The sequence below is a fragment of the Eurosta solidaginis genome, chromosome 3, assembly GCF_040869045.1.
Source record: "Eurosta solidaginis isolate ZX-2024a chromosome 3, ASM4086904v1, whole genome shotgun sequence".
Classification (NCBI taxonomy): domain Eukaryota; kingdom Metazoa; phylum Arthropoda; class Insecta; order Diptera; family Tephritidae; genus Eurosta; species Eurosta solidaginis.
This window is the reverse complement of record NC_090321.1, coordinates 152,735,085-152,749,619: the sequence shown is the minus strand read 5'-3', so window position 1 is coordinate 152,749,619 and position 14,535 is coordinate 152,735,085. Positions and strand designations below refer to the sequence as shown.

General features: G+C 35.9%; 1 protein-coding gene across 3 annotated transcripts in view; it reads right to left on the bottom strand.

The window, feature by feature from the left end:
- The window catches only part of ana (anachronism), a 216,915-nt gene that overhangs the window by 113,754 nt on the left and 88,626 nt on the right, over positions 1–14,535 (bottom strand). For all 3 annotated transcript variants that reach the window (XM_067773302.1, XM_067773304.1, XM_067773303.1), the window contains exons 2-4: positions 9,680–9,992; positions 9,538–9,598; positions 7,082–7,318 (exon numbers count right to left, since the gene is read on the bottom strand). In XM_067773302.1, coding sequence (XP_067629403.1) covers positions 7,082–7,318; positions 9,538–9,598; positions 9,680–9,992 — 611 coding nt within the window. The remainder of the gene's footprint in view (positions 1–7,081; positions 7,319–9,537; positions 9,599–9,679; positions 9,993–14,535) is intronic.

The window sequence follows — 14,535 nt, the reverse complement described above, 5'->3', positions numbered from 1 at the left end:
CTGAAAGCGGTGAAGGTTTTGTCAAATATCTGAAAAATAAACAAAAATTCAGACTTCAAATTTATTTTTGAAAATTTATTAAAAAATTAAACATAAACACAAGGAAAAAGAAGTAAAAAACAAAAAAATATCTTCAATTTAATCGGCTTCCAGCTTCTTTCATCCTTGCAAAACAAATGTGCCCCTAAAGGCGGTGAGTATAGCGACCGTTCTTTAGCGGTCGTAATACAGCGGCACCGTTTTTCGAGGAAACTAAGCCTTTACGACCCACTTATAACATAAAGTGTCTGAGCACTAGCAAGAGCATGCATGCATACTCTACTTTTTGTTGGAAATACAGAGCCATACACCAAACATGATCAAATGCACGTGATAAATTCTGTGGTCACAAGTCATAACCGCCTAAGTCTGTTTTTCAATTTTTTCAGGATAGCAATTTAAAGTTTCAAATCATTACTGCAAATCAGGGTATGATATTTATTGCTAATCGTTTAATAACTTTGCAAGCAAACTGTTATGTTTTTGCTCAATTTGAAAGATATAAGGGAAAAAAAGCAGTTAGGCTGTTATGACTTGTTGAATGAAAAAATTTAAAATGTCTTAGTTGTAGTTGGGCTGTTATTCCGAATAAAAAAATGTTTAGAAGTGCCTAAAGTTGAAATCTTATGTGTAGTTATGCTATTATTCCATACTTTTAATTTATTAATTTTATTCACTTAAGTCAGTTTTATATAGTAAATCTTGAAATGCGATATAACTCACAGTAAGTTTATTTATTATTTCCAAAAATACTGGAATACAGACATATAAGGGCATATTTATAGTAATTTTAAGTTAGTTGGAGCACTTTTGACAGATAGGACATATAAAATTGTGTCAAAAAGCTTTGCCCCATAGTTTCTAGAACTACAATTAAAATTTTTTATCAATATTAAGGATTCATTTTATTCAATTCAGTTAAAAATTCACATGTACATATTTTTATTATAAATACATAAAAATATTATTTCAAAAATCTTCGTCGCTGTCACACTCCCTCAAATCGGGGTAGGTATTAAGCTGTTCCATACTTATGGGAATGCTGTCATAAAATGAGTAAAATTGTGGTTTTATAAACTGCTTCAAGTCCATAATATCTTTCTTTTTTTCTTTAGAAATGCATGGTAAGTTCTTTATATTTTGTATTTCTCCAAATCCTTTTATAGAACACCCTCTTTTGCCCACCTTTAAAATTTTAAATGGTTCTTCATTATCTAATGAAGTTTTGTATTGGACTTAGTTGGACATCTTGGTATAACGAAGCCATCGAATATTGTGCCATACAAATTTTTCGCCATCCTCATTGAAACGTTTCCAAGAAAGTTTTGATTTGGATAAGTCCGAAAAGTTATAAAAATCATGCATGCAGGCTGCATTTCAATAGTTTGCAATTTGGGTCCAATAGTATTTACGAATTGGTACTAATCTCTTGGGGTCTCAATTTCGACATTTGTTTTTTTTTTCTTTCGCTCAATAAGGGCGTTATCACTATCGCACTCCATATGTGTATGACCGGGTTCGAGGAATTTGTGGTCAATGTGATCCAATGTAGACGCATTGGAAATAAATGAAATGAACATGACAGAAAACAAACGAATTTTTTTTTTGCCCTGCGCACGAATCGCCATAAAATGTAACTGTTCTCGTTTCTGCTGGAAACATTTTTAACAATTTAAAAAGACACGAGGAAATTTCATTTCCACCACATTTAGCCATAGCTTCGTGCCACATGAAGCATTTTGCTGCATTAGTTGCAAGATCGTGAACCGTTAAATGAAACATCCATAGTTGTCTTTTGTAGAAACTGACAGAATTTCGAAGAAAAGGTGTTGGTAAACATTGCTGTAAATCGAATAGAAAACTTTTAATAGTGTTCGATTCCACCGAGCGCTTTTTATCTTGTCGTTTAGATTCATAAGCCAATTCAGCTTTAGCTATATGAATTTCTTTTTGCTCAATCAATGAAGCTTTTTCATCTTCGGTTAGAGAGATTTTTATTTTTGCAACGTAAGTGTCGCAGGTGCTACAAGTGTCTACCTTAAGTTCTTTAAATTAAAGGCCAAGAGTTTTGAAAATTTCAGAGTATTTAGAAAGGCTTACTGGATTGCTTACTTTTTCCTTGTAAAGGCGGTGCATAGACGATAAATTGAGACTAGCAGGTAAATATTTTTGAGAAGTATCGCGCCGGTTGTAATGGCTTTCGTATGCAGGGAAACTTAAAATGTGTTCTTTAATTTCATTTTCCATCGAAACATCAATCTTAGATGTAGGAGTATGCTTGCATCGATGATCACTGAATTGCATAGACGGACAACTAATTTTTTTTCTAACGACCAATTTAATAAAGCTATCACTTTCATCGAAACATTGCCTCAAATGCTTTTTGCATACTTTGATTGTATTACTATTAATCTGGAATGAATATTGCATTAAATTTTTTCCATTTCGTTTGCGTTCTATTGTATTGCATAGGGTGTCGTTAGCATCTCGGTATTTTTGAATGTTGGTGTTGGCATTTTCGACATGTGATGTTCCACTTGTACCAAGAGTGACTATAGTAAAATTGAAAACAATTGTTTATTTTTTTGTTTGGGTTATAGATAAATACAACATTGCAATCTAAAGACGAAAATGTTTAAAATTTCGAGGGTGCTTACACGTTTTTATTTAAAATATTAAAAACGACACTAGAAATAAGATTGGTTGTGCGATAATAAAAATGGTTGGCCTTAGAGTTATGTCACTCTTTCAATTTTCAAATTACATGCAAATAATTTTGATTTGCAAAATAACAAGGACAACCTTATTTCATTTAATTAATTTTATTTACTTACCTTCGTTGTTTCGACGCTCTGCTAATGACCTAGCCAATTCAACCATTTTTGCTGCTCTGTCGGACATTTTTTTATCACTTTTCACAAGAAATATCACTTTTAAATAAATAAAATAAATGACACAACTTAACTCAACTTAATGATTCGTTTAAAAAAATATATTATTGAATACAAAAACCTATGTCTACTTAGGTACAGGTTTTTTTGAAATAAAATTTGAAATAAGAACGTAATTCAATATAATATTTTCAAAAAGTCATGGCTTCCTATGGAAAAATAATTTAACTTAATTTATGCTAGCCAATGGCGCTTATTGTAATTCGGAATAACAGCCTAACTCAAGATACAAAAAAAAATATATTTGGCGCTATGTTTTGTAATAACGACTTAAATTTATATATGTCGTAATGGAAAAAATAAGTTACAATCTTAAGTTGAAATAGGCTGCTATGCCACACAAAGGAACTAAATTATGAAAATGCTTAACTTGAGCTAAGATATTTTGACGGAGAGTTTATGAGTTAGGCTCTTATGCCAAAACAACCAAGCGAAAAAATAACTTAAGCTGTTAGGTTTTTTTTTAATAACTTTTTTCTAAAAAAAGATACAGACATAAAAAGTGGATGACCCATAGAATTGATTACGCTGAACATGCTGGCACTAATAACTAAATTTTGTCCTAACACGAGTTAGGCGATTATGGTTTGTGACCACAGAATTATTCAGGTTTACGCATTTATGTATGTTTTTGTTGGTTGTTGCTCTATTGGGGTGTTTTATATGAAAATACTTATTACTTCAACAAATTTTAATAAATAAAATAAAGTAAAATTGGACAAGATAAAATAAACAAACTAAAATAAAATAAAACAAAATAAATAATAAAGAAAGTTAAATAAAAATAAAAACATAAACATAAAATCAAAATAGTAAAGTCAGAAAGCGAAATATGTAAGTGAAAAGAAAATAAAGGAAAGGAAGGGAAATTACATGAAAGGAAGTGAAAGCAAATGAAATTGAGGGAAGGTAAATGGAAAGGAAATGAAAATATAGATTGTGGTGTATTATTGTTGTATGTGGTATACACTGCAGTGGCTGAATTTCAACGGGCGAACTATAGTATGAATTAAAATTCCAAAATTATTTCAAACCATCCTAATTCTGTTTTGCTTCTACGCAAAGCCAGTTAAGCGACGTAAATTTTTAAAGAAAAACCAAACCAAAATTTTATCATGCAAAACCATATACATATGTATGTATGTAAGACTTCTATATTGCTAATAGAAAATGCTCGCAATGAGCATTGAATTAGAAAAGAAAACAAGACAGCCTACACAATTTTTGTGATTTTAGCATCATAAGTGTGACAAGAAAAAATTTTAATTTAGGTACAAAAACATTTAAACAGCAATATATCGGCACTCTGATGTTTGTGAGTGTACCTAGCCTGACGTAGCAATATAGAAGTATTAAAAATACTTATGCGCAAAACCAATTTCTGCCATTTACAAACTGTATTGCGATGCCTTTAAAAATTAAAAAAAAGCGAAAAGCGATTTATTTTATTTTTCTTTTAGTATAAGTAGTTAGCACATCCAGCTTTGAAACAAAAAATTGAAGATGCAAAGCACAAACAAAATATTTATTACCATAACATTCACAAACAGCTTTCTTACCAGATCGGTTTTCATATTTTATTTACACTTGGAACTTTCGGGGATATAAATGTACATTTATGTACGTCGATATGTTCTTAATTGATATAGCAATAAGTGTCTCAGGAGGAAGCTAAGAAATGAGTCTTGAATTCTATATATGTATGTATATGCATATGTAGACTCTTCAAATTTTTTTTGTTCAAATTTCGTGAAAGACGATACCAGAACTTTATGAGGAAATAAATCGAAAATGAAGAATTCCCATGTAGCAAGTACGAAAGTCGATATGGACATTGTTGACTTGGCATTTTATTAACTCGTGCGAGTGTGCAAACATACTTATGCATGTATGCAGTATGTACAACAGTGTCAAGCAAAACAAAAGCAACAAACCAAACTACCGTTTAAAATTTTCAATAATTTTATGGCATTCATTGCATATATAAGGGTTTACATTGTAACTCGTGAAACACTCATTTATAATAATACATAATGTTATTTTTGCACATATGGCTTTTCCATATTTAACTCACCACCAAAACAGATTATTTCTCCGATATATAGCATTTTCAAGTCAAATGAAACTTTTTTCAAATCAAATGAAACTATTGTGCTATTAAAAGTGTACTGTAGTGGCTTCATATCTCGGCTGCCGATTAGAATACGTTCTATCTAATAAAACTTTCGAGAACAGATTTTATTTGATTTGATTTGAGTAACGCCCACTTAAGACTTTTATTTGGAAAACTCCTATATTGAGAAATGGTAATTCTATACGACAGCATGACACTGCTAATACGCGTCGAAAAATATCGAGAGAGGTGTCAAAAGACGGATATTGACCTCGACAACAATAATCCGAAGGCGGAGGTCAAAAGTCTGTCAAGAGATATTTGCAAAATAAATTGAAAATTTTCATATGGTTGTTGTAATTTTGATGATTTTGTAGTACCCACCAAATAATTGTGAACATAAGTGTTTTGCGCTAATATAGTTTTGGTGTCCAAACCGGTGTTGGACGCGGCCGAAGGCCGCCAATGCAGAAAGGTGTTCTGCGCCCATATATGCCCAAATACTATGGATCCCACCCCCGATTCCGGAGCACTCCGGGTGTTTTTCGTTAATATATTTTGAACGAGCTAAAATTTTTATTTTCCGCCTACGGATTATTGATGTCGAGGTCAATACGCGTATTTTGACACCTCTCTCGATATGTTTGTACGCGTATTAGCAGTGTCATGCTGTCGTATAAAATTACCTTAGAAATTTACAAATTTATAAAATCATAGGGCGACTATGATAAAAATTCTGAGGGTGTTTCTGAAAAAATATTTTGAGATAGACCGTTTTCGAACTAAAGGCTGACATAGGGTAATATTCAGCTCAGAAGCAAAATTGTTAACATATTTAGGTTGGCCAAATAAAAAAAAACCTTTTGATATAGTGAAAATACTATTATCGACATCGAAATTTCAGGCTTTAATTTTACGAGGTACCTCAACGCGGATTTTGGTTTCCCAAGCAAATTACATGGGGGATTCTTTATTTAAAAAAGGTGTACCTGTCCTTTAAAGAATAATACCAATATGACCCAGCAACACAGATCTCCAAAAAATATCTAAGATGTCATTGTGCTTAGCTCACTCGTTAAAATATTAGTCGCGGTTAAAGTTCAACCGCGAAACATATGTGAGGACGTCAAAGTCTATTAATGCGAAAAAAATAATAATTTTTTTTAGCTTTTATGATAAAGTTGAAGTAACTGCCACGGTCCTCACAGAAACCGTGAGTATAAAATACAGACGTTGATTTCCAGTGCCATTTTTGAATTGGAACAGTTAGCAGTAAACTAAGCCCATCTTAATTGCAGCTTTAACTCACACTGAACAACTAAGCATTGTGTGACAGGGTCTGACTGCCATATGGTAAATAAGAAATAGCTGTCGGTTTAAAAAAATACGATGGTCTCATTTGAAATGAAAAAAAGTTTCATTTGATTTGAAAAATGTTTCGTTTGATCTGAAAATGATATATGTACGTTGTAGGTAATGTCAATTCAAACCGATTGTTTAATTTTTTGCCATACAGCAATTAAACTTTTTGACTCACTATTGTTTGTTTGAAATTTACTGAACAAAATTTGCAGAAAAAATTACAGCCACATATTTTCCAAACATTTTAATATTTTCATTTTTGAACATAAATTATTTGTATTGAACAACACTGTATTATGTAGATGTGGCCAGAAAAAGTTATAACTAAACATACCTATCATGTATTAACTAATTTTATGGACAGTTAATTTAACTTATATTTTTGAGTATTTAGAACGGTTTAGGGTTCAGAACGCCCTTCAATTTAATCTACATACTCGTACATACATATTGTATACATTTATACATTTTTCTGAAGTGCTACTTATTGGTTTAATTAAAGATATTTGATGATTGTAGCGAAATATGGAATGAAGTAATCAACAATTGTGATTGAATCATGTTTCAAAAAAACTTAGTTCCAGATGTTAAAATTTTTGGCTAACGCAACACATACCTGCCTGATCACATTTGGGTGGATTGAAAAATAGGCCCGGCTTAAGAGGATTTTCTTCTTCGTCATGAACTTCAATCATTAGCCAGCCAGTTTGGAATGTATGTTGACGAGATTGTTGTTGCTGTTGCTGGCGCCCAATACTTTCCCAGATATAGATAGCACGTTTAATATCAATTTCAACCCAACCGGTTTTAGAAATGTTCATCATTGTTGTGTTACAAATGTGCTTCTTACGTTCTGTAAAAGAATTAATTATAGTTATGCATAAATAAATAAAAATAACCCACTGGAATAAGCTACAGGCCTGACAAAATACTGCGCTCAGAACCGCCACGGGCTGTCTTCTTATGTCCCCAGAACACCATCTACATAATGAGAGAAGAATACTCCCCATCAGGGAGAGAAATGAGATGCCAACCAAACAGTTCCTGTTGAATACCCAGAAACCTGGGCATCCCAACAGACATCTGATTGATGAGCCAACACCGCCTAGGGACTTAAGGAGTCATGTCAGTAAGCATTTTGAGGAAATACGGCACCTGAGAACTCAGCCGTATGAATCAAAAAAACACAAGCAGGTCCTTGGTGAACTCCACAAACAGGCGTCGGACCTTTATGCCAGGAATTGCCCGGTGAATCCAGTTCTCAGGGAACAGTACCCAAAATTTGCGGAAGAGGAACGCATACTCCCCAGGGAAACGCGAGTCACTCTGGCTTAACTTCCTTCTGGATGCTGTAACAGGTTAAACTCTTACATATCCAGAATCAACCCCGACATACAAAATGTATGCGCCGCTTGCAATGTGTCCCCACATGACACCAACCATCTCTTTAATTGTAATGTGGAACCAACGCCTCTAGCACCCCTTTCATTATGGTCCACCCCTGTCGAAACAGCAAGTTTCTTTGGACTCCCGTTAGAGGATATTGATGACAATTTGTGATCGGTCGCAGCTATTAGGTGGGGCGAAACATTGCTACAACAACATAGTTATGCATATAATTGATATACCTAATCTTAATGTACAGCAGTGGTGGCAAAAATTAGTTTTAATCTGTACAATTTGACAAGGGGGTACTCGTTGTCATTGTAGTAGGTATATTTTTATCTAATTATCAAACATTGCGACCGCGACATGCAGACAACTACATAGTTAGAATATATCTGTTCTCCTACCACTGATTTAAAGTATTTAAAGAGGTCTTCATTTGGAGCGAATTGATGATAAGGTCTAATAAGATTGGTACCTAAATTGTTCCAACATTTTATTTATTGACTTGAATGTTTATGGTCGAATTCACAATGTCATAACCAGAGATCGGATTCGTATGCAAGTGAATTGATTTCATTTATAACATTTTTAGATCTCTATATCCATGAACTTTATTGGATGAAATATAACTGCGCATCATTTACAGCCGCATGCACATTTACAGTGTATTTAACTTTAAATGATGCAATCCATATCGTTTTTTTTTTTAGAAAATTTTGAAATAGATACTAGTTATTATTGCTAGCTAACTATGAATGTACATACATATGTGCCTGGTAATATTGGTAAATGAACCGAACGAAAAACCCCTGAATTAAAAAAGCCTTTATCTAAATGTTTGGCTTGTGAATGCAGGTATGGTCACCTATTCCAAGCCACAGGGGTATATTGCATCTCAAACTTCTTTTAGAACAGCCACAGGATGTCTATTTATGAGATTTGAACACCAACTAAAAGTCGAGACGGAAGTGCTCCCTAGTAACGACCGTAATAAGATACTGAACAGCAATTTTCTGCTGAATTGCTAACAACCCCGACATCCCATCAGGCAACCACTTGATGCGGTTGTGCCTCCAAGACGGGTGAGGGGGAAGCTCCATAAGCACTAAAATGAGACCCGGTCAGTGCCATAACTCAGTGTTTGATCCGAGAAAACATTTGCGAGCCCAAAGACGTGTCGATCTACGCATTATTTTTTATGATTTTTCGCAGTAATTTTTAAATTTTCTATGCCCATATTTTGACGCTTGTTACTGATGCATGCTATGACTCCGTAACGGGATGCCCTCGTTGTGTTGCATTGTGTATGAAAAATCTATGCAATTTATGCATCTAGCAAGACAAAGCGAATCCCCCTATTATATTTTAAATTTGCATAGAACTCCGAGCTCTGGTCATAACCTTTGCAGCCCCACTCGAATGGCCTAAAAATGCATTAAAGTGATACCAAAGTAAATAAAGTAATACCAAAAATTATATTTTAAGAAACTTGACAATGATGTGCAGATCATGGGAATAGGCTTGATTTGACAACCCTCCACAATACATTTCGCATATGGAAAATATTGCCGTTTAATCTTTTCCTCATTTCATGTATTAAAATAAAATAGCATGCAAAACCCGCAACCCTGATTTATTCCAATTGAAACCTCTTTAAATAAAGTAAGTTGGAAACCATTATACCTCGCTTATTCCGACGTACTTGCTGTACAATAGAAACTGTCACCCTTATCTGAGGAGTTAGCTGTGGAGAGAACAAAAAAAAAGAAAACACATTTGAAATTTTATAATTTCTCCTCTATGTTCTAAAATGATTGCTTTATACCGTAATTGGATCACCACAGATTCTTGGTTGCATATCCTCTTCAATATTTGGTGCGTATGGGTCGTCAGTAGCATTTGGATTCAATTTATATAACCGAAGTATGGCGCTATCCAAATTTAAGTTGTCATGCCTTGGCTCAAAGAGGCTATCAGAAAAACGAATAGTCACATTGTTGTCGTGCATCCAAGAGGTTTCAGTAGATTCTGAATTACATATGGGATATGCTGCAATTTCATGTAATGGATGACCTTGACTTTCATCTGAATTGCTTGCTTGAAAGGCTGATTGTAATCGATTTTTAATATCATTGATGCTGCAAGTAAAAAAATTTAAGAGCAATACAATTTTATCCCCTAACGAAGAAAATTTGTTAAGAAATAAAATATGTAAAATATACATGCAAGAAGTAAACGAGTACCAACCCTGTAGGGAAGTCAGTTAGGTTAGGCTGAACTGGCCGGTCAATAAGACCTCACATCTTGGGTGTGACATTTGATCAAGACCTACATTTTGGTGAGCATGCAGCCGCAATTGTACCGAAAATCCAAAGCCGTAATACAATCCTCAAATCTCTTGCTGGCAGTACTTGGGGAAAAGACAAAGAAACGCTCATTACCACTTACAAAGCAATTGGCCAGCCGATTGCATGCTACGCGTCCCCTATATGGTCGCCAAGACAAAAAACTACACACTGGAAGAAGCTACAGGCCTGCCAAAATACTGCTCAAAACCGTCACGGGCTGTCTTCTTATGTCCCCAGAATACCATCCCCATCAAGGAGAGAAATGAGATGCTAACCAAACAGTTCCTGTTGAATACCCAGAAACCTGGACATCCCAACAGATATCTGATTGATGAACCAACACCGCCCAGGGGCTTAAAGAGTCATCTCCGTACGCATTATGAGGAAATACGGCACCTGAGATCTCAGCCGTATGAAGCAAAAAAACACAAGCAGGTTCTCAGTGAACTCCACAAATAGGCGTCGGATCTTTATGCCAAGAATTTCCCGGTGAATCCAGTACTCAAAGAACAGTACCCAAAACTTGCGGAAGAGGAACACACACTCCCCAGGGAAAGGCGAGTCACTCTAACTCAACTTCGATCTGGATACTGTAGCAGATTAAACTCTTACTTATCCAGAATCAACCCCGACATACAAAATGTATGCACTGCTTGCAATGTGTGCCCACATGACACCAACCATCTCTTTAATTGTAATGTGGAACCAACGCCTCTAACACCCCTCACATTTTGGTCACCCCTGTTGAAACAGCAAGTTTCCTTGGACTCCCGTTAGAGGATATTGATGACAACTTGTTATCGGTCGCACCTATTGGATGGGGCGAAGCACTGCTACAACAACAACAACAACCTCATTTAGACTGAATTTGTCCATAGTGTTACCAGAATTTGTTTAACGCCAAATTAGTAGGGGAGCCGACGGCAAAAAACATGTTGCATTTTGTATTGAAATGGGACCAGTATATCTCATTCACTGGTATATGAGGCAACCTCAAACCGTGGAATTGCCAGGTCCTAGCTTTGGCAGGATCGTGGTAATTCATCGATAAAAAGTCAATTATCGGCGAAAATATGTTGCATATTGTATTCAAATAAAATGTTTAAATTATGAAAGCTGACAACTTCCCAACCCCAAAAGTGCCACTTTGCCGCCTGGAAGAAACCCTTGGTTCCAAGGACACGGCATGTTCAAACTATCTTTTATTCCGAAGTCATACTATCTCGGTTTTTGTTTGCGGATTACTTCTTTCTGACTTAAATTAAGCTCAGGAATAAAAGTGTACGAATATTCCCCAAGCGCTTTTTGAGAAAATTGCATTTTAGTGCATCATCATGTAATATGAATTACACTGTTTGGCAGTAAAAATATTATCTTGGCGAGACATGCCTCAATTCGTAGGTCTAGTCGATCACATAAAACCTGCGTACATAGACCCTAAAGAGTAGGACATAGCTTAATTGCTGTCGCGAGATCTGGCAACTCTGCCGCCTCTGATACTGGAGCCTTGACCTGGCGAGCACAGGACACGGATACAGAACGTTCTCAATCGTTTCTTCCTGCAGCTAAAATTTCCTACACCTGCTGTTACTGACAAGACCTCACTTATAAGCATGTGACGCCAGAAGGCAGTGTCCAGTTAGTATACCCATCGTGAGCTTTAAGTCTTCTCTCTTTACAGCTATGAGTCATTTTGTGAGCCTACGATATTGCTTTGCACATGATCTTAGAAATTTTGCAGCCCCGCGCTTTTGTCCACGCATTTCCTGCTTGAAGGATCATATGCTGCTCCTGTCTTCTTTTGATTTCTCCCAAAACGTCTTTGTCGTTTCAGCAACTGTTGTATCATCCTTTGCCAGCTCATCGGCCTTTTCGTGCCTTCTATCCCTTTATGACCGGGAACCCAGTATAGATGTATGGTCCGGCGTGAGCGAAGTTTTTCCAATGCTTCTTTGTATTCCATAACATTTCTTGATGAAGTACTGTGTGAGATTATTGCCTTAATTGCCGCCTGACTATGAATATATATTGTGACGCGACAACAGCTTAAGCACGCTTCCTCCAAAATTTCTGCTGTTTTCCTCACGATTATAATTTCTGCTTGAAAGACGTATTAAGCAGACCCGAACCCCTCCCCTTAATACAAAAGTATAACCGAAATAGCTTCAACGTTCTTTCCACTGGCAGACCCACTTATTGGCCTACAGACCCTAACAAAAACCCTGACATAATTGACTTTGCGGTGTATTCTGGAATCGACCCAAGTCTTCTCGAGATAGACAACATTGATGACCTCAGCTCAGACCACTCTGCTCTCATCGTAAATTTCAACATGCCCGCTTTCGTCAATAGTCGGAAGCAACGTATTTTACATAAAGGATCTAACATAAACTTGTTCAAAAGTTGGCTACAATCGCACATAAACCTTAATATAGAAATAAACTCAAAAAGAGACTTAGGTGATGCTGTAGCGAACTTTACCAGCTAAATACATAAAGCCGCTTTCTTAGCTTCATCTCATGATAGCAATAAAATTTTCGAACCATCGAAAAAAAAGCTACCCTACTCAGATATAGTCTCTGAGCTGGAAAAAATAAAAGAAGGCTTCGTAGAATGTGGCAAAATACTAGGAACCCAAATAACAAACCAGCTCTTAACAAAGCAACCAAAGAGCTTAAATCCAAATTGGTTGAGTTGAAAGATGAGGCTATTGGAGAATATCTGAGGAATGTTGATCGAAATAAAAACGATGAGCACAGCATCTGGAAGGCCACTAAATACTTAAAACGACCTCCTGTGCGGCAGAACCCCGTAAAAGACGTGAACAATTTATGGTGCAGATCAAACGAAAGGAAAGCGCAAGCCTTTGCCAATCATCTTATAGCCACATTTCATCCATTTGATCTTAACAGTATCAGCCACCGTCAGAGTGTCGAAGCATTCATCGACTGCCCGTATCCTATGGATAGACCCATACTCTCCGCAAAAGTCGAGGAAGTTCAGGCAGAAATTTCAAGAATAAAAAGCTCAAAATCTCCAGGTCATGATAATATTGATGCATGGACAATCAAACAACTTCCAAAAAAATGCATACTGTTCCTAGTATTAATCTTTAACTGTAGCTTTAGGCTTAGCCATTTCCCCACACAGTGGAAATGCGCTGAAATAATAATGATACCAAAACCGAACAAGCCTGCAAACGAGTTATCCTCATACAGACCAATAAGTTTGCTGACAATTTTCTCGAAAATACTTGAAAGAATATTTCTTCGAAGATTAATGCCAGAGTTGGAACGTCAATCGATTTTGCCAGATCATCAATTTGGATTTAGACAGATGCACGGAACTCCAGAACAATGCCATCGTGTGGTTAAAACTATTCTTAGTAGCTTTGAAGAAGAAAGTATTGTTGTGGTTTCTTTCTAGACATTCAGCAAGCCTTTGACAGAGTCTGGCGCTCAGGACTGCTGTACAAAATTAAAGAGATATTGCCCACCCCGCTCTATCTCTTTCTCAGATCCTACATAAGTTACAGACATTTCTATGTTAAAATTCAAGATGCGGTTTCAGAAATTTATGAGATAAAGGCTGGACTTCCGCAAGGTAGTGTACTGGGTCCAACACTCTACACAATTTTCACTGCAGACATGCCAATAAAAGAGGAAACTAATCTAACAGTTGCCACTTATGCCGATGACACAGCTGTACTGTCTTCCTGTTACTCTGCTATCGAAGCTGCCGAAATTGCACAAACGCAGTTAAACAAATTAAAATCTTGGCTTACAAATTGGAACATTTCAGTAAATGCTTCGGAATCAGTTCAAGTTACCTTCACACTGAGGGAAGAAGAGTGCCCCACAGTCAGCCTTAATCAAACGATAATTCCTCGATCAACTAGCAGCAAGTACTTGGGCTTGCACTTAGATAAGAGACTTACTTGGCGTGAACACATTAAAGCCAAGAGTTTACAGCTCAAAATTAAAACAAGAAAGATGTACTTGTTTCTTCGCCAAAAATCTTAACTTAGTCTTCAAAATAAAATTATGGTTTATAAAACAATGCTAAAACCCGTTTGGTCGTGTGGCCTCCAAATCTGGGGCACTGCAAGTAAGTCCAGCATTGGTGTGATCCAAAGAAACCAATCAACAACGTTAAGACTAATAGCGCAAGCTCCCTGGTATATGAAAAATATTCATATACATAAAGATCTAAAAACAGCAATGGTTATAGGCGAAATAAAAAGATACAGCACACGATATATTGAGAGACTACACAATCATCCAAACCCACATTAATGGCTTACTAGACAACAGCGAAGAAACAAGACGGCTGC